A 21,828-nucleotide genomic window follows, 5' to 3' on the forward strand; every position below is an offset into this window, starting at 1 on the left:
TTATAAATGAACCTATGAATCTAAGACTGGTATGTGTGTAATACCTCTGGGCATGGGTAAGACAAAGATGGATATGGAGGTTTGGATTACATAGTTTATTAGTGTTTGCCAGTATTGTAAGGATATGGCCAATGCTAAAATTTGTGAGATTTCCTTCTGAATTGTGCTGGTTCTAAAGATGTAGAGGATGTTTTGCCTTTCATAAGGCTATGGCAAAACTTTATCTTGACTACTGTGAACAGTTCAGGAGACTGTATTAGGAAGTTAGCTGATCATTTCTGGTGACCTGTATTATGTGGGCTTCCTAAACACATCAGAATTATATGCTTCCCTTTCAGCCCTAAAGTGCTAGGTCATGTTAGCTAACAGAGTTTTTTTTTTTTAATTTATAGGTTATTACATTAAAGCTCTGGTTATGCTACCTCTATTGTTGTTGTTGTTCTTCTTCTTCTTTCGGTTTTCCCTGGTTAGGGGTCACCACAGTGGAACTCCAGTCCGCTAATGACTGGCAGTTGATTTTTACGGTGCCGAGGTGCCAGCCCAACGCACAACCTTCAACGAAGGCACGCCCATCCACGCATGTCTTTTGAACGCCACTCGACTGCGGGGAGGACATGCAGACTCCACACAGAAGGCGCTCCAGCCGAGAATCGAACAGGAGAACCTCTTGCTACCGCTGCACCACCGCGGCTCCTTATGCTATATCCAGCAGTTTGGAATTCACTGTTACACATACGTATGATGCAGGAGATTACTACCAACTGCTGATATTACTGATGCTGAGTATAAACAGGGACTTGAAGCATTAAGCATTTGTTGTATAATTATTCTACTTTAGGTATCCTGTTGTAGAGAGTCTGCTAGATTTAACAGAGTCTATATTACAGCTATCATTGTTCTTTTCAGTTAAATAGAATGTAATAGAAATAGTTGTAGAACACAACAATAGGACAAATATGTCTCTTAGTCATTCTTGTATTTTTGTTGCCCAGTGTGAAGCCAAATACATTTTAGTGATAAAAACATATGCATACACTGCTGTAAGCATTCTACCTTTTTCAGTTTTTCATTTCTTTGGTGCCCAAGCCTGAAATAATCTTTAAGACTGATTGTAAAGATCACAGAGGAGTAAGGCTATGAGCTGCAAACAAACTTCATCCTGCATCCAGAGTTTGATTCCTCAGCCTCCATCTTTCTTCTTTTATGACTATTAGCAAGTCATTTAACCAGACAGTAATTCTGAGACACCCCTGAAAAACTGCACCTAGTGGGTTTACCTGGTTAACAAATTAATAAAATAAAATAACATAAAATAAAGTTTCCCCTCAGTCTCCCTACTGGCCCATTCATTCCTTCCTGACTAAGACCTTGCTGGCCCATTCATTCCAAAACCAGCAACAATCAGGTGTCAAGGTTGATACCCTCATCTGCTGTAATGGTTGAGAGTTTTTGTTTTATGCACCTAACTCCCCCCCCCCGGCTGCAGCAACTTCAGTGATGCAATCCCTAAGCAGTGCAGTGTGTAATGCAAGTACAGTCACACAAATCTTCTCTGAAGGCCATCCCTTAGCCCTTCCCTTCCCTACCGCTTTCTGCGATAGGTAAGTTGAAAATGGCCACTACCTTCCCATCTCTCTTCCACGAACTCTTCCCAGCACGAGCCACTCATTCAAATCCGGGTTACAGGTGCAAAAGTCAGGAGTTCATCATCTCTTTTGCCAGTGGAGCTGGCCTGAAATAAGCATTTTATTAATATAGCTTTTTTATATTTGGTGAGGTGATGCAGCAATGTTATAAGACCTTTGTAAAGATATGAATTCTAAAAATGTTTAATTTAATGTTTATATTTTAGTTCTATGGCATGACCAGCTGTCCCCCCTGCTACCAGTATCCATAGGTGTCCCTCAAGGATCCATCCTTGGCCCGCTGTTGCTCTCACTATTCACTAACCAAATCAATTCCTCCTCACTCACAGCATCAGTAGTACAATATGCAGATGACACCACCCTTATAAGTGCCGCCCCCCACATTAAAGGAACTGCAAATCCTCACCCAAAACACTTTTACTCTAGCTGAAACATGGTTCACAAACATCAAACGTATTCTTAACCCCAGAAAAACGAAATTAATTATTTTCGGCCCAGGTCATGCTCCCCTCTCAACAACACTTTCACCATTCACTCCAAAGATAACATTTAAATCACTCCAACTGCACACACTATACTCTTAGGTGTAGAAATAGACAATAACCTCAAATTTGACATCCATATAGCACAAACCATTAAGAAAATTAATAAAAAAACTAGGACTTCTCTATAGGAACACACACTTTATCATAAAACAAACCAAAGCTACTATTGCAAGAACTCATCTCTTATCCATCCTTCTCTATGCCTCTCCCATCCTAACTAATCTTTGCCAGAGTGATCTGAACAAAATGGAATCTTGTTATAACAAAATAGCCAAGTTCGCTCATACAAATCCCACCACTGTCTCGCCCTTAACCAACTCAGTCGTCTCAAGCTACCTCAACTACTTCTGTTTAATCAACTCACAATAGCGCATAATCTCTTCTACCTTCCAGAAAAAAAATACCTGCACTGCAAAATGTAATTAACCCCCACATCCCTACCAGAGCCTTACGATCTAGTTCCCAGAACCTAATAAGCATTATCAGACACAAAAATGATGCTGGCAAATCTCTCTTTGCTTGCACTATTGCCAAACTCTGGAACAAACTACCTAAACAAATAACCTCCACTACCTCCACTATTCAATTTAAGAAACTCCTGAGAACCCACTTCTCAAACAATTGACTTTGTTCATGCTATTCCCGGGTTAATTTGCACTAATACCTTGTTCAAGGATTCTACTAAAGGTCCCCTAATTCCTTTCTCTGTAAAGCTTAATAACCACTGGTTATTTTCTGTAACAAAATATTACGACTACTCATATTTTTTTTTTGTTTCTTTGTTTCCTTGTTCTGAATTTTATATTCTATATAAACCCTATTATTGGATTACTGTATGCTAACTTTACTTGTTAATTGTTAAACTATACTTTACTTATGTTTCCATGGAACCTATATCTTTGTACAATATTCTTTTGTAATTTCTTTATGTCATGCTATTGGACCTTTTCTCCCCGGGCCTCTGCTGAAAATGGATATGTGTCCAGTAGGACTTTCCTGGTTAACAAATGTAAAATAAAATAAAATAAAAAATAAAAAAATTTGCACCAATAAAAAGTTCAGTTCATTTTTGCATACAGAATTATTGGTAGCATTTGAGCAGTAATAATATAGCACCTATAGGGAATAAGTGGAAAGGAATTAACTACTATATTTCTGTAATTGCCAACCCATACCTACTAAACAAAATATCCAATATGGTAAGTATAAGACACTAAACAGTGGAAGGAGTAGTAATTCTGCGTTTATGGATACCACTGATGGTCACAAGTTGGTCTGCAAGTAGGCTGTATCCTATAAATTTGTTAAAACAGCTTAAGCAGAGAGATCTTACATTATATTGTCTATCCACTTTGGTTCATGGGTGTTCACCATCAGGTGAATTTGACCCAGGAAGTGCAGCTACTTTAAAACACTCAAACTCTACCCCTGTTCCCACGATTCACCTGTCTCCTGCATCTCTTAGAACTAGTTTGCCACCCAAGCAACTGAATGTGATGTAATGCTTGCAGCTAAGTGAAATTCTGTTTCTTGTTTTTCTCTCAGAATTGCTCTTTGCTAGCCCTTATATTTTTTATAAATATTTGTTTCTTCTTCTTACTGCTAAAGTAAAAAAAAAAAATCAGCTATACTTTTCCTGTCCTTCCTTCACTCTGGCTAGGCATTATCATCTCTTTCTGTTCTGTAATTGATTAGCTTGTTTGTTTCTCTGTTTGTAGTTGTGTTGGCTGTGGTTGTCCTGGTTTCATTGTTATGGAGATGCAATCAGGCTTCCGGAAGTGTGCTTGCTGCAGCCACAAATTCTTGCCCAGAGATACCCATAAGCTGTGTGTGATATACTTGGAACGGGGACATTTTGATGTCTCCTGTGCCGTTTGTTGAGCCTTTGTTTCATGCTCCTTACAGGAATATAGAAATAAACTCATTATGAAGGGTCGTTTACAAAGGTCTAAATATAAGGAAGAGTAGAAAAAAAAAAAAGAAGGTTGGTAACAAGGTGACAGGATCCGCACCCTCACCTTTAAGATAGAGTTAAATTGCTGTAGGATGTCCTGGCTCTCATTTAGAAACTGTAGTTATTCCAGATTAATCCACTCAAAAGGCTGCTATTAGCCTTTCTTCAGAGAAGTAACATCTTGGGTCCCATCCTCCTCCCACATCTTCGATCAGGTCTACAAGGTCTGTTCAGAGTCCCTCCCTGAGCATTGACAGGGATCAAATGAAGAGAGCCTTTAAAAATGCCCGTACTGATGTGGGTGTTATTCCTCTCTTTATCTAGGGTGGATTGGTTTGACTCTTTGACTCCTATACACGAGGGTCTTTCTGTGGCACATCTATTGGCGCTGGAGGTGGTAGAGCTGATGTTAAACACAGTGCATCCTTCTCTGCCACAGGCTTGATCCAATCCACCTGGTGCCGTCATCAAACCTCTGGCTCATTCAAATGACTCCGTCAGTGTTGGGTGGGTCTTGTCACCTGTGCCTTCTTCATTGTCATCTTGTTTGGTCCCCTTTTCAGTAGCCAGCTCCTTTGCATTTGAGATGTCAGCATTGAACTTTATTTAAGAGCCATCTGGAACATTGTTTGCTTATTTTAGGACAGAAATAATGTCAAAACAGGTGTCTTTAGTACAAACAGATTCCACCATGGCATTTGACTTTTGCAAGATGGTAATTTCCTATCCATCAATGCAGGCAGGAGATGCACCATCAGATTCATCTCACCCCAGCATACTACTCAGTCTGTGACCTTGAGACCTTTGCATCAATCCCGAGGACAAAGAAATTGTTAGTGCCTCAAGTTTTCCCTACTGCAGACACAACATTAATCTTCAGGGGCTTTAGACTTAGTCCCCCACAAGGCTGCTTTGCAAACACGTATGTAAAAAGAGGCACATAGATTCCCCTGTAGAATCCTTGACACCAATCATAGACCTCAAAGAAGGGATGGGTTTCCTACAGTCCCCTTGAAGAAGAACAGATTCAGTAGCATACTAGAATTGATAAGACCTGGTGGCACTTGTTTAACTGCCTCCCCTCTACCTCCTAACCAGTCCCTTCCACTCACTTAGTGATGGCCAAGAGGTAGAGAAGGGCTAGTAGGAAACCAATGTAGCAGAGTCCATGCCTAGAAAATAAAAAAAATATTTTGACTGCCTAAAAACAGACTCATTTGAAGGAAAGTCCTTCTAGTAGACCCCATTATTGTGGCATCAGCTATTAAGAAGGAGTTTTCTAAATAGAGTTCAGTGTTCATCCTCCTAAGAAGGCGTCCAGGATGATGGACCACATGGCAGTAGTGGCCTTATACATTGGATGCTTTTGCTCTCTGAGTGCTAAATTACCTGCCACACATGATGAGGCTCCAAAGAGACATAAAAAAGCAGACAATGGACTCTGAAAAAACCTGCTCATTCAATACTCATAAGCAGATCGAGTCACTAGTGGCCATTATGTAGATCTCTCCATGAGACTTTTGATTAATGCCACTGATGGAGTGGTTAGAGCAGTTCGTACAGCACAGCTATGAAGTGCCATGCTTGGCTCTGTTTTTGTGACTTTGCAGACTACCTTAAGATGTTCTTTGTTAATGCCTGTTATGATGAGTCCACCCTTTTTGGATCCAAAATTAAAGAAACACTTCTGAAATGTAAAGAGGAAGGGAAGATGTTGTCTGACATAGAAGTATATTTTGAAACCCTTCAAAAGTCCTTTTCTAGGAACCCGAAGGCTTCCAAAGCTCTCTGATTTAGAAAGTCGCACTATATTCCCTTTTATTCCCTATCAGATGGGAGCAGCCATAGCAGAGGGGGGATCTTTAATAGATGCTTCCACTGAGGCAGAGAGGGTGTGCAAAATCAGGGATTCTGAGGTCCTTTCTCTGGGAAACAACCTCAGTATCCCTGAAGACCTGCCTGACGGCCTCACTGTGGAGGGACTCATGGGTGGATTATTTCTTCACCCGGGTTTGTGGATGGACATCATGTGGGACAACTGGGTGAAAAGCAAAATATCCAGAGACTAAACAATTCTCTTCTCAAGATACCCAAATCACTCATCTCTGTCCCTTTCAAATGTGCCACCCCATCAGAAAAAAACAGAAGCAAAGGAGATCGCTCAAATCCTTCAACATATATCGGATTCAGAGTTTATTCCAAATTCTTTGTAGCTCCCCTCAAAAAATCAAAGGCTGTCATACCCATTTTGGACTTAAGCAATCAAAACCATTTTGTAAAGAAGATAAAGTTCTGGATGGTCTCAGCACAAGCCATACTTCCCTGTTTCAGAAAGGAGACTGGATGCACAAAGTTGACTTTCAGGACACTAACCTCCACATAAGAGTTGCCAAAATGTCCAGAAGGCATCTCTGTATCAGGCTAAGAGCCAATCACTACCAGTTTTGTGCACTGCCATTCAGACACACCACATCCCTCCAGTCTTTACAAAGTGTCTGTCAGTCATTAAAGCACAACTGAGACTGACAGAGAGTACATATTCCTGTACCTAGACAGTTATCTCCAAGTCACCACAATAAGAGAGTGCCTCATAACAGCCACAAACTGTCTGCTTCAGTTGTGTCTGTCCTTAGGCATCTCAGTGACCATTATACAGTCACAGATGGCGCTATTGCAAAGTCTAATATTCATAAGATGTCATCTGGAAATAGAACTGAAGATTGTCAAACTTTCTGTGGACCAAAATGAAATGCAACAGTACCATAAGCCACACAAACCAGTTCTCAGAAATTCATAGCACAGTCAAATAAATAAAAAAATTATATTAAAGTTAAGCACTTACTTCCAAAATAATCAGGACTTCATTTTTTATTTATTTAGTACACTGCAGAATTTCTGAGGATTAGTTTGCATGTTCTGTGGTTCTGGTGCATTTCTTGATTTTCTGGCACTGGAAATTCCTTTGTGTTTGGTTCTAAAACTTCTTGAGGAAAGATTTCTGACTTATGGCCATGGTTTCCAAATTTCTGCTCATACCCCTTCCCCCTCCATCTCCATTTCTAGTACTTAAGTATATTGGGGTTATTGGGCAAATCAATCCAGATGGCACCTAAGGCAAACTTCTATATGAGAGTGCTACACTGGCCCTTGAGCACACAGTGGTTCCAGTTATCAAATGCAACAAACAAACCCATTTGACTATCTTGAGCTTTCAGACAACATTTGGACTGATGCATCCATTTTACAGTGTTTCAATCAGAAGATTCTTCATTCTCTCTCTTCTGAGGGTCACATTGACCATGGGCACCTCCTCTTGGTGGGGGGTGGACATTTGGAGAGGAGACCATTCCACAGACTTAGTGGAAGGTCTGCCTTCATATCAGTATTCTGGAGATGAGGCATTCCTCCTAGTGTTGCAGGCTATTCAGGACTTCATGTCTCAAGCTGTGATTTCTATCCATGGAGACAATATGTCATTGGCCTGGTATAGCAACAAGCAAGGAGGATCCAAGTTCTGGCCGCTGTGCTGAGGGGCTATGAGGATGTGACAGTGTGTGATGTCTTCACATTATTTTCTCATAGCAATGCACATCTTAGGCTAGACCTGCTAGACAGGTTTAGCACAGGCATACTGATACCTCATGAGTGGCCCCTTAATCTGTCAGTAGCACAAATGATCTTTCATCACTGGGGCAAGCCTTGCATTGACCTTTTGCCTTCGCTGACAAACACCAAGTGCAGCAACTATTTTGCCCTGATCTCTCCACAGGAACAGACACTAAGAGATACCCTGGTCTATCAGTGGCCTCCTGGGCTTCTTTATGCATTTCACCCATTGCCACTGGTGATAATATTTTTACAGAAAGCATCCCTGTGCAAGGCCACATTTATTGTCAAAGGCCCCTTTTGGCCCAAGCCTTGGCTCCTAAATCTGACATTGAATGTTCTGTTCCACCTGTATAGCGAGCCTCACCCAGACATTTTTTCCCTCAGACTAACATTGTTTCTCTAGTTTCACTATTGGCCAGGGACCTGTGCTACCCTCCAGGGGTGGCCCAGATTCTTTCAGCCTTGTTAAGAGGAGCAACTTTTAAGCTGTATGCTGGTAAAAGATGTTCAGTTTGGGCACATCCATTGGGACTAGGCCCCTAATCAGTTACAAATCCCTCAGTTTTGCAATTCTTATCAACACCTTTTGATTCAGGTTCCAGTTATTCCACCATCAGAGTCCAGTTAGATTTTATTTCTAATGTCCATCTGATTTAGAAAGTCACAATATATTCCCTTTGATTTCATTTCTCAAACACTGGCTGAATAGAGGGCATGTAAGGCATTTCTTAAAGGAACCTTCCTTCTGAGACCACCTATTAAGGACCACATATCTCCCTACAATCTCATTTTTTCATTTTTTACTGCAGGTACATTTGAACCCATCTGTTCAACAAATTTGAAGTGGCTTTCTTGGAAGACTTTACTTCTAATAGCCATTACCTTAATGGGATGAATTTCTAAACTGCACACTCACTTCTCCAAACCAAATCTTCCACAAAGGCATAGTCTCCTTGAAGATCTGCCCTTTCTTTATGTCTAAGGTTGCTTCAGAATCCTCTTTAAACTAAAGTATCCATCTTCTAGTCCTTTTACCCTAGTATTCCAAGAAATTACAATATTTGTTACACTCTCTTGATGCTCACAGACAGTTATGCTTTTATTTGCATTGTAGCAAAACTATCAGAAAAGATGATCAACTTTGCATCTCTTATTCATCTTGTAAGTTAGGTCAGAAGGTTTCCAAAGTGACCTTGTCCAGATGGCTGACCAGTTGTATTATATTTATCTGCCAATCAAGTCTTTGACATCTAAACACAGGCCACATTCTGCAATATCCATTGCAGCCCCTACGGCTGTCTTCAAAAGTTCTGTTTTGATATTTAATTGGACCCATGTGCTCATATTTTAGCATGTGCATCTATGTAATGTGTGCATTCTAAGTTTTTTTTTCTTGGTAAAGCACTTATGTGAGCAAAAACTGTGAAGCATACATTGACTGTACAATAAAGTAACATAGTTTTGGAATATGGTCTTGTGAATTTATTTTCTATTTTAGGTGCCAGACTGTATAGCACTGAGCTTTTGCAATTAGCTTGGAGTGGGCAATTAAGTTTCTCCAATGTGTGTAAAAGAGAAGATTATTAAGGAAACACATAGCTAAGTCTGACGAAGTATTGGGATATTGTAGTATGCTTATTCTCAAAAATCGATAACAATCACACAATACTTGCAGAAAACTATTGAAAGCAAAGCCATTTGTTTGGAGACTGAGATTTGATAAGGTATGGAAAAAGGTATACATAGGAAACTGTTGGAGGTGTCCTAAATAGAATATTAAAAGGTTCTGTTGTCTAACAGAGATGATGTAGATAATTTGTCAGAAGCACTATAATTTATGGTAAAGTTTGCTTTCTTTGGTTAACGTAATGTGGCAAAACAATGTTAGAGTAACATGTTGGTGCTAGAAAATTTGGTCTATGGTAGTTATGGTAAAGGAAAATGAAATTTCATCATCCTGCTTGCATGTACTTTTGTACATAAAAATCTGTTAACAATATTCTGCATTTAAGCTGCACTGATTTTTCCTTTTCCCACAGATCCAGCATCTATAAACTACATCATTCAGCAGCAGATTTTGGGAAGCAGCCAGTGGAATATCCTTGCAACCAATCTGAAAGATACTTCCTACACCATCAATGCATTAACAAAGGGAGTTCAGTATATTTTCAGGGTCATAACAGCTGCGCCAAAGACTTGCAGTAAGCCTTCTCCACCCTGTGACCCAGTTCAGCTTTTAGATAGAGGTAAGAAGATGTAAAGCATTAAGCATTCGGTGTCAGGCAAAAATTCCTGCTAGAGATTTTGTGATGCCTAACTACTCCTATGAGATACAGCATTAATTATGCTCTCAATGAATCATCATTGCAGTAGCCTATGATATTTGGCTGTACTTGACCTGCAAAAGTCAGCTTCCAAAAGTTTTGAGCACCTTCCTGGTGCTTCTCCTGTCTGAAGCATCAGAAGCTCTCCGTATAAAAAGCAGTAAAAGCACCAAAAGCTTCATAGCACTTTTTTGCCTTGGAAGAAGGCAAGTACCCAGAATATGTACGTTAGGAAAAAAGAGAGAAAGAGAGAACTAACTATATAGAGATAGGGTGACAACAAACCACACCCTGGCAGCAAATCATAAAGATCAAGAGGAGAAAAGGGGGTTGGAGGGGTTGCGTAACAGACAGCTACTGCACTGGTGAATCATTAGAACATTTACTGTTATGGTAAGTTTACTTACAAAGCTGTACTATGTTCACAATGAATCACAGTTGCAGTAGACTAAGCTGTTTGAGTAGATTACCCTAGCCCAGATAGGCACTGTAAAAAATAAGGGAGGGGGCAAGGGCACCATAGCCCAGAAAGGCATTGAAAAAAAATGGGGTTAGAGGACACTATATCAGATTTCAGGAGCCCCTGGAAAATGGTCCTATTGAAGCCAGTTTTGGACCTGGAAAAGGAATCCAGTTTGCAATGCTTTCTAAAGTTATGCACTGAGGACAAAGTTGCTGCCTCTAGAAAGCTTCTGGAGTTCACCCCTTTCCAGAAAGCCACAGAAGAAGCCAATTCCCTTATTGAATGAGCTGTGACTCTACCTTTAAGTGGCTTGTGGTGAGTATAACAAAAAGTAATAGCATGAGACAAACATGAAGAAATAGTTAACTTTGACACTGAGTGACATTTTGTCTTACCTTTGTAGGAGACATACAGCTGGTCAGCTTTCCTGAAAGATTTTGCATAAGCTTGGTGTTTTCCAGTTTTAAGTCTAAACAAGTGTGTGCTTCTCTTTTCAGTAAATTCTGCACTTCTGTTTTCCATATAAAATAGTTGATTTTTTTTTTGCACTAGAAAGGTAGGATATGTATGTTGGCTCACTGAGTACTGGAAAAATATTCATATTTCTATTTTATATAAGTAATTTGATGCACCATAGTATCTTTTGTTTTTTAAACTCAAAGGCCCTTACCTGGATGAAGCTCCTCTGATATTGGACAAGCCGGATTTGGTTTATGTCGTAGAAAACCAGACAGCTTCTATTACAATCACACTAAACCACATTGAAGCTGATATTCAATGGAAAAGGTAAAATATTGCTTGTTATCTGTTTTATGTAAGCAGCATGCAATTTCTTGTTTCACATCTGGTTTAATTTCAAGAGGATTATAAGCAAAAAAATAATTCCAATCTTAAAAAAGGATGTTGTTTGCACAGTGTATATATATATATATATATATATATATATATATATATATATATATATATATATCTACACACACACACACATATATATATATATATATATATATATTTATATATATATATAGATGGATATATATATATATATATATATATATATATATATATATATATATATATATATATATATGTGTATATTAGCTGGAGACCATAACAAGCAGTCTAGCCAATAATTCCAGTCTTAAAAAGGATGGTGTTTGCATAGTGTGTGTATATATATATATATATATATATATATATATATATATATATATATATATATATATATATATATATATATATATATATATATATATATATATATATATACACACACACACACACACACACACACACACATTTTATATATATATATATATATATATATATATATATATATATATATATATATATATATACATACACAAACACACACACACACATTATATATATATATATATATATATGTGTGTGTGTATATATATTAGCTGGAGACCATAACAAGCAGTCTAGCCATCGTTAAGTAGTTTACATGTACATGCTAGTAATTAGTTCAATGATTTTAGTTGGTCAGCTGCTTTTTAGACTTGACTTCACAACATTAGAAGCCTTAGATGATGCAGTAAACTTCTGAATAAAATCCTGAAAACACTGGCAAATAGCTTCATAGGTTCATAGGTTGGTACTAGGCTATCTGCCCCAAGGCATTTATAAGCCTAGCCAGAATGTGTTTGCTTTCGCCACCCCCTTAGATTAGATCCCTGTGCCTCTGTCCAGTAGATCCACTGAAGTGATCCCTGAGGTAAACTTTCTGTTTCCCATCCACTCGTCAATGTTTCTCTTGAAGAGTGTTAGCGAGGAGCTCTTCCTAATGTAGATTGGGATCTTGTTCCAAAGCATTGGAAGTCTCTGGGCCAGGAATCTATCCCCCCAGCATGTTTTATTTATTGTTGTGGTGAGGTTTAGATCCCTAGAGGGTGTGGCTCAAGGGGATAAGCTTTTCTATAGGTGGAGCATGTCCATCAATTCTGGGTTGGACATGGCCTTGTATGTCAGGCAGAGATCACCTCTGAGTAGACGGTATGCAACCAAGTACAACTGGTGTTTCTTCAGTCGAGCTGCATAGGGCATCTGTTTGAGGCCAGTGATCCTCTTGGTGAGGTACTTCTGTGGTCTTTCCAGCTGTTGCAGGTGTCTTGTAAGGTACATCCCAAATGGGGCATTGTACTCTATGATGGGTCTGACGAGTGATGAGTAGAGGGGCACAATGACCTCTTTTGATCTAGATGCGAACCCTTTTGTGATTCGGTGGGCCACGTAGAAGGATTTTCTAACCATTTTGGCAATGTGATTATCAAAGGTGAGATTACTATCTACTTGGGTCCCCAGATCCCTTATTACGTCTTCTGTATTTAGGGGACTACCACCTATGTGGTAGTTTGTGGGTACTTTGTTTTTTTTTCCAAAGGGGATGACTATATATTTTTTGGCATGTAGCTTGATGCCATTATTTTGACACCAAGTATCCATCTCAGTGAAACCCTTTTGGAGGATGTCTGTGTCAGCTGGAGAGTCAATTATAGCCCCTAGCTTGCAGTCATCTGCGAACTTGGTCAGCCATAGTCCTCCTGTGCTTGCCTGTACTTTTGAGAAGTATATGCCGAACAGGAGGGGTCCTAGGACTGAGCCCTGGAGAACGCCACTTATAACTGGTTTAGAGTTGGACCTAGCTCCCACAACTCGCACCATGTGGGTTCTGTCCATGAGCCAGTTGGCAACCCATCTTGTGACGTAGGGGTTTATGTTCAGGCTGTTGAGCTTGTCTATAATACCAGAATGGGGAATGGTGTCGAAGGCCTTACCGAGGTCTAGGTAGGCTGTGTCCCAATGTCTCTGTTAATGAGTTCCATGATGATGCACTTCAATGCCTTGAAGACCAAGCTAGTCAGGCTTATAGGGCGATAGTTCCTGGGGTCTGTTGTGGCTCCACCTTTGTGGAGCGGAATAACCATTGATGTGTGCCACTCTATGGGTATGTAGCCTGTGGAGAGGCTGAGTTTGAACAGTGTGTTTAGGTGTGGGGTTAGTTCGTCTTTGAGCTCCTGTAGGATGCAGCCTGGGACACTGTCTGGTCCCATTGATGCTGTGTTTTTGGCTTTAGAGAGGGCTGTTTTAACCTGAGTGTCTGTATTTTCAGGGACTCTACATTCTTCTGGTATGGGTATGGGCCCTTTGGGGAGAGAGAGGGGGTGAAGTCTGCGCTGAACCTGTCTGCCAGGATGTTGGCGATATCAGTCGGTTCAGTATATTTTGTGCCATTCTGCACTAACTCCGAGCAGATCTGAGCATTGCCACTTAGATTCTTGACATAGCTAAAAAATGCCTTGTGGTTATCTTTGGAGTCCTTGGCAATTTTTCTTTTATAGCTTGCCTTGGATGATTTTATGAGGGAACATAGTTTCTTGCTGATACTGATCAGGGATGTCTTCCCTTCTTGGGATTTTACTCTTTTCTGTACTAGTTTCCTCCTTCTATTGTATAGCTTGTTTATGGCAGGAGTCTGCCAGACTGGTTTCCTTTTCTTGGAGGAGTGAGTCTTGGGTTTTCTTGGGATGGCACAATCCATACATTCTTGTAGCTGCCCGTAGAATGCATTAGTAAAGGATTTTGCAGCTTGGACAGTGTTATCCTTCAGCATGGGGGCTTTGAAACTTTCTACCTCGGTCTTAAGTAATGTGACGTTTGCTTTTGAAAAGTTTTTCCCGGTGGTTTTCTTTTCCGGGGGTGGGGGGTGGAATATGGATATCCAAAGTGATTTGTTTATGGTCAGATATAACCAGTGAGGGGTTGACCTCTGGTGTGGAGCACCAGTCGCCCATGTTGGTGATGACCAGGTCGAATATGTTGTCACCTCTGGTGGGAGTGTTGACCAGTTGAACCAGGGCGTTTGAGTTTATAAATTCTAGGAAATGTTTGGCAAGGGAGTTAGTACTTGAGTAGTTCTCCCAGTTAATGTTTGTGTAATTGAAATCAGCCAATGTTAGGGTGTTTGGTAGGACCTTTATGTTTCCCAGTGTTTCCAGAAATGCGGAATGAGGGTCCTGGGACATGGTGGGTGATCTGTAGCAAGCTACAATTTGAATTGCAGTTTTGCCCATTGTTAGTTGCACGTGGATGATCTCTGAAGCATCGTGCTGTGCCACTAACCTGGAGGTGTGGGTATCCTTGATGAATATGGATACACCCCCACCTTTTGTATTTTGGTTTGGGTTCTGTGGCTGAAATGTATGGTATGAGTTGTAGCCTGGTAGTGCTGGGGTGCTCTCTGGAGCCTTAAACCAGGTTTCTGTTACTGCACATATATCGATTTTCTCCATACTGAAGAGTGCCTCAAGTGCGTGCATTTTGAGGTTTAGACTTCTGGCATTGAGTAGCATTACCCTCAGTTTTTTGTTACTTGTGCTATTTATGGCGGTGCATTTGTCTTTTGAGCTTTGCCTCAAAAAGGTACTATGGGGATGGCAAGAGCCTTGTCCAGTATTCGAAAGCCTAAGGCTGACAAGTGCAAGCTGTCTCTAGCGAAGCAGCATGGTTTGTCGAGCATGTCATCCCAGGTGGACAGACACTGGATCCCCTTTGAATGACACCAGAAACGTAGCCAATTGTTGAAATCAAGAATTTTTTCTTTATACAGTGGTATCATTCTTGGTGAGGGCAGGATGCTACTCAGGGTCATAGTGGCCTGGGCTAAGTGATCAGAGAGCTCTTCCATGCCTCTCTTCATGTAGTCCAGGGAGGTACGGCTCAGGTCATTCACACCACCATGGACAATGACAGAGTCATATTTGTACTTGTTCTGGAGTGACCTGAGTGCTTGTGTTATGTTGTGGATCCTGGCACCCGACAGGCAGCTAACAGTAACCTTCTCCTTATTCAGCCTAGTGAGTGGGACATCAGTGTGCCTGACTAAAGAGTCACCTATTACTAGTATGTTGGGTATGTTATTTTGCCTTAAGGGCTGTGATTGCATGGCACACTGGTTTTATGAAGTATGTGTTTCATGGTTTGTGTTCGGGGGGGGTGGAGGTTGCTTGGATGTTTGCTTTGGAGGTCTCTGTTGGTTTTGCAGATTTTTATTTAGAGCCTCCAAGTATGTTTTCATGTATTTATGTGTGTTTTTTGCCAGTGCTGGTTTAATGGGTCTATGTACAACTGGTGGTGTGATGCAAGTATTTCCCTTCTCCTCTTGACTGTCTGATCCACTCTTGGGTTGAGAGAACTTAGCCTCTAATTTGGCTGTATAACTGCATCTCTCGCATGTATTAGTGTTTGGTGGTAGAAGGAGGTGGTTGTCTGTGTACATGAGGCAGCTGTAACATTGCCTCAAAATGCCCAGATTCACCAGTTGGACTGGAGAGTACACCTGAAACTGCCCTTTGGACATGCCTGGATAGGTACAGTGAACTGTTTTATTGGATGGCTGGTAAGGTCGAATAGAGAGCCTTGTCCTTCTGTACAGTACAGGAGGTTCTAGTGCTAGGGTTTATAAGTGCTTGCTATAAGTTTTGAGCAAGTGCCGGGCTGAGAAATGAATGGCTTGAGTGCTTAAGTTGAAAGTTTGTCTAGTTCCAAGGGAATAATTGAAGAGGAGACTTTGTGGAGCCAGTAATAGTTATACCCTAGCTAACCGGCGCTGCCCGCCACGCAAAACCAGGCAAATGTGGTATTTATAGCAGGGAAAAGAAAGAGATAGAAATTACCCCAAAAATGGCCAATAAACTATTCATTTCTGGGCTGAAACCACTCCTCCAGGGACAGATAGGCTGCTCAAAGCTCCCCTTACTCACAGGTGAACAGAGAAACTTCCTTCTATCCAAGTAAGGTATGGGCAAACACAGAGATTTGTAACACAGCCCTGAATTCAGCACTAACCTGAAAACTGGACTATACTAGCTGAGAAAGGTGGGAAGCAAGTATATATATATATATATATATATATATATATATATATATATATATATATATATATATATATATATATATATATATATACATATATATATATATATATATTTTTTTTTGTTTTTGTTTTGTTTTTTTTTTCAGAAAATAAAGTAGATACACTCAAAAAAAAACAGTTTAAAAGCACAGAAAAGGATGCTTATTGTTATATATCGCAGATCAGAGTTGTAGTAAATGCTCCCAGTAATAAAGTAGGAAGAAACACAAATACAGTAAAGGCAGATGAATAAAGTGCAATACATATATATATATATATATATATATATATATATATATATATATATATGTATATATATATATATATATATATATCTATAAAAAACAATAGAAAACGAACAAACTGACAAACAAGTTACCCAATTAACCAGAAAAAAATAGGATATAATTCCGATTCTTAGTACTAAAAAATACTGATACCAGTTTAGATCAGCATAGAGAATCCTGGCAACAGTTTTCTTCAGTCATGGGGTGAAAGATTCCAAAATGCCAAGGAGTTCCAATAAGTGATCCAACACCTTTGGTTCGCTAAAATACAACAGTAAGTCCAAACTGTCCAAAAAGTCAAAAGGATACTAGCAATCCCAGTCAAACACTCTACCTTGAGATTACAGTATTGTATTGCAAAACATGTGAAACCCCTTAAGTATCAGCAGCCTTTACAGTAAAGTCAGTCTTTTTGACTGCACTTTTTAGATTCCAGTTCAAAAAAAAAAAAAATCAAACAGAAAATAAGTGTGGGTAGCATGTGTTCATGTTAACATACATATTTAAATGTATAGTTCTACCCACCTTAATATACAACTGTTTATATGCAGGGGGAGATTCTTTTTATTTCCTTTATTTTTAAATGCAGGTACTTGAACAGGATGCCTATATTTACCAGAGATCATTAATCTTAATCTGAATGCCACATTGCCATCGTCCACCCCTCATTTATTTTGTTGCATGCCATGAATTTTATTACTGCAGATGTTATTCAGTTAAATATAAGTAGGAAAAGCAGCACTTGCAAAATGTGGCTTATTTAGTTAATTATTAACCAAGCTATGCTCTGAGGTGAGGTAGGAACATTGATGGTATTATACAACATCCTTAAAGGACTGTAGTTTAAAAGTGGAGCTATGGTAAGTACTGCAGTCACTCATTTATACTATCAGACAAGTCCTGACCTCAATAACTTTAACAAGGACATAGATCTGATGGCTTTGGAGCTCAGCAGCATGAGCAGCAGTGCTGAATTAAAAGTAAATGAATAATATTACATTTTTATTTTAATTTCTCCAAGTCTTTTGGGTTTCTAATACCATAACAGGAATGGACTCCATTCTTAAGTCAAAGTATGATAAAAGTTCATAAAATTAGTATTGTTTCAATCTTTGATGCTTGCCAAAAGTACTCTTTGCAGCACCCGCAGATTTGCTCAGTAATGACTCATTGTGCAATTCGTATGGAGTTACATGCATCATTAACATATCTAAGTATGATTGCATTTGTTTTTTATAAGATCTGTTGCTCTTACTAGTACTGGAACTGTCGGGTATCTTTCTTCCACATTTCCCTTGTTTCTGAATGCAAATCTTGGTATTTTATGATTTTGTGTCTCTCTGTACATAAGACTCTGTTGTCACTGGGTGTAGCACTTTCACTGATCAATACTACCCTTGTCTTCTTTTCATGAAGTACTATATCTGGTTTTCTCGCATCTGTTTTTTTAACTGTTGGTAATGGATGATCACATGTGATATAAACTTCAAATTTTCTATGATGCTTTGTGACTCATGTTTCCAGTGTTTTTCAGCTACTTCAATATTATAGTGCTTGCACAATTCCCAGTGCAGCAGTCTTGCCACATTATTATGCCTTTCAGTATACAGTTCTTCTGCCATTAGTATGTTTCCACTTCTGTTTTACAATACCTACATTTCTCCCACATGTTCAATGGACTTTGTAAATCAACGTGTACATAGTCCATTATCTTGGGCTGCCAGTACTAACCTTTTGTCTTTTGGTTTAAATTCACCTTTCATTAACCATTCCTGTGTTTGTTCCTGATCAACATGTGGTTATTCCAAGAATTTTCTACACTTGCAACTATATTTATGCATTTTCCACATTTCTTGTCTTATCATCTGGTCCTTCACCTTATACGCTTTCTTTTGTTTTATGGCACATTCAGTTGCTGCCTGACTTTTATCGACTTCTGGTTTGATTTCCATTCCTGATTCATGCCAATATACTTCTGCACAACTATGCAGGGAAGTCATCTTAGACTTATTCTCCTCATGTTTCAAAACTTTCACTACATTTCAGTCTTGTGAGGTCAGCAGATATGTATGCAGTCCCACGATTGCTGATCTATACATGTAATCAATTTCGAGGAGGCCCTTACCTCCTTCAGAATGGGGAATTATATAGTCTTGCTATGCACTGATTTTTATAAATCATTTGATGAGCGTGAATCATCCTTCTTGTTTTAATGTCCAACCTATCCAATATCTTTTGGGGCCAGTCAATCACTCCAAAACTGTAAATTAGGACAGGAATAGCAAACTGGTTTACAGCTTGAACTTCGTTCCTAGAAGTTAGCATTATTTTCAATATTAATTTCAGTCTTCTAAAATATTCCTTACTAAATTTTTTTCACATTTGTTCATGTTTTATTGTGGTTCTTTCATCAGTTCCTAACCCTGTGTACAATCCCTCTTGCTCAAGTTCTTTTATATCAGTTCCTGAGCCAAACTGATGTTTTCTTGGTGTTGCAGCTTTCCTGCTTTAAATGTTGCTTTTGCACATATATCAAGACCAAATGACATTCCTGTATCATCTGAAAAAGTTTTGACCACTTGCAGGTGTGCTTTCAGTTCCTCATCTGATGAACTATACAGTTTTAAACCATCTACAAAAAGAAGATGAGAAGTCTTTACACTTTGTTGTTTTCTGGGAGCCAAATTGTAGCCATGACCTAATCTGTTAAGTAAACAGCTTAATGTCTTAAGGGCAAGACAAAAGAGCAGTGGTGACAGAGAGTCGCCCTGGAATATCCCCCTTTGAATTTTTATGCCTGGAATAGTAATTTGTCCTTTATCACAGCTTAACTGTGAAGTGGTTTGCCATTGTTTCATGGTCACTGTAATGTAATCAATCAGTGTAGGGTGTATCTTAAACATTTTTCAGCACTCTTTTACTTGTGAATGTGAGATACTGCCAAATACGTTTTTGTAGTTTATACATGCCATACTTAGATTCTTCCTCTTTTTCCAATTTTTCATTAGGAATTTATTTAACAGCAACTGATCCTTTGTTCCATATGACTTTCTTTTATTACCCTTTTGTTCTATTGCCATGATTAGGTTTTCTTCTAAATCACTTTAAATTCTGTTGGCATCAGTTCCATTGTATAGTTTATACTTCAGAAGGCACGTTATCGGTTGATAGTTTTTTATGATAGCTTGCAGGTTCACTCTTAAGTAGGAGAATTGTTTTTTTTTGTTGTTGTTAAACAGGCTGGTGTCTGTTTGGGGTGCACATATAAATAATTCTTACTCACGGCTAAATCATCATGTAGAGAGATGCAGTGGTATAGCTAGAGTTTGTGCCACCCAGGGCTGGTTTTGAGTTTGCCACCCCTCCACCCTCAGGAAATCATGGTCAAATGGGGCCCCCCATACACAGCCCCCCACAGCCATTCCAGTGTCCATTACTTGGGTGCTTCTCCCAATTTACTATAAACACTGTAATGTGCATATGGTTTTATGCTTTATTTGTACGATTATTTGGATTTAATTCAAAACTTTTATTTTAAATTTTATGGCACAAACACTGATAGACATCTGCTAAACAAAGCAATACAGGCTCACAATGAAAACGAACTTAACATTAAAACTTCTCTGCCCTTGAAACTCACATTAATTGAAACCCACATTCAAAGAAAATGCATCTGGCCAGTGGCGTATAAAGTTTACCTTTGGGCTGTTTTCATATCATAGGCCCCTTGCATACATATTTAGGACTTTGCAAACATACATGTGTTCTTTGATTCACCTTCCTGATTGTATTAAATTATATGCCTTGTATAATACAGCACATATGTTGGAGCATGTTTTAAATTTATTGTTGTGAACATTTTTCCAGTAAGCAATGAAACAAAATGTATGAACCAAGAATGACAAAACTGCCAAATTCAGAATATTTCCATCATAAAAGTCTATTCAAACTTCTGTCATTACAATCCACCAATATCAGTAAATATCCACAATCTCTGCAGAAGTAAAAGTCATCTGAACAATCCCGCATTAAAGAGTCTGTAATTAATGAAGAGATGGCTGCTAGCAAACAACTCTATATTTCATTGTTTCATCTACAAATAAAGTGCTTGATCTCCTTGAAGAATAAATTGCCTGTGTTACATTAAAAAATAATAAACTGCTAATATAGTAATAGGGAATTGATGGCAAACTGATAACAGGTTCATAGTTACTAGGTATGAACTCCAAAGGAGGACATTCTCAGGACTGCAACATCCACCCCCTTTAAAGTACAATACAGTACAGTATCAGCAATCCATCAACATACTGTGGAGTAGAACCCACAGCCTTCTGCAACAAAAACAAGTATAATACCTGTTGTGCTACTAACAATGCAAACAGACTTGGTATAAGCAGTACTTAACATCCCTTCCCCTGAAGTTCTCAGCTCCTTGTAAAATCCACTTGACTCTCAACTATATCTGTCAACTTTGCAGGACAAGAAATCTGGAAAAAAACAAAATTTATTGGGGAGTACAAAGGCACAAAACCAGGAACACATTTTAAATATTGCTTATATAGAAAGTTGCCAGAATAAAATTGTTTGTGTTACCATACATTTCCTGAAAGATAAGAAGACAGAAACCTAAATATCATTATTTAGTGAATTTAGTTCTCACTGATTTGCCAGAAAACCACAAATTTTAAGAGGAACAGACCAAAAGTATGAGCCAAACATTTCCAGATTTTCTGTGAAAATCTGGACAGTTGAGAGCCATTGACTCATCTCCTTGAATGAGTAGAAAATTCAGGCTCTTGTTTTTTGTACACAAGGTACAGGGTTTGAGCCTAACACTAACCACCAGGTATACCTAACTGGGGAATTACACACACACACACACACACACACACACACACACACACACACACACACACACACTCCTTACATCACTACTACACTGCAGCTGCATAATGCTCACTACTACACTGAGAGCTGCAGAAATAATTATCTCATCTCCTTATTTAATTTGCTGACTACGAGAGCTGCTTAAATAAATATCTCCTTACTTGTCGAAGTTGAA

At 39.1% G+C, this 21,828-nt stretch overlaps 1 protein-coding gene across 2 annotated transcripts in view; it reads left to right on the forward strand.

Annotated features, from left to right (window-relative positions):
- Positions 1 to 21,828, forward strand: part of SPEG (striated muscle enriched protein kinase) — a 2,687,905-nt gene that overhangs the window by 1,935,411 nt on the left and 730,666 nt on the right. For both annotated transcript variants that reach the window (XM_044075871.1, XM_044075873.1), the window contains 2 exons: positions 9,794 to 10,000; positions 11,204 to 11,327. In XM_044075871.1, coding sequence (XP_043931806.1) covers positions 9,794 to 10,000; positions 11,204 to 11,327 — 331 coding nt within the window. The remainder of the gene's footprint in view (positions 1 to 9,793; positions 10,001 to 11,203; positions 11,328 to 21,828) is intronic.

Source organism: Protopterus annectens, chromosome 6.part1 (genome assembly GCF_019279795.1).
Source record: "Protopterus annectens isolate FY-2018-M chromosome 6.part1, PAN1.0, whole genome shotgun sequence".
Classification (NCBI taxonomy): Eukaryota; Metazoa; Chordata; order Ceratodontiformes; family Protopteridae; genus Protopterus; species Protopterus annectens.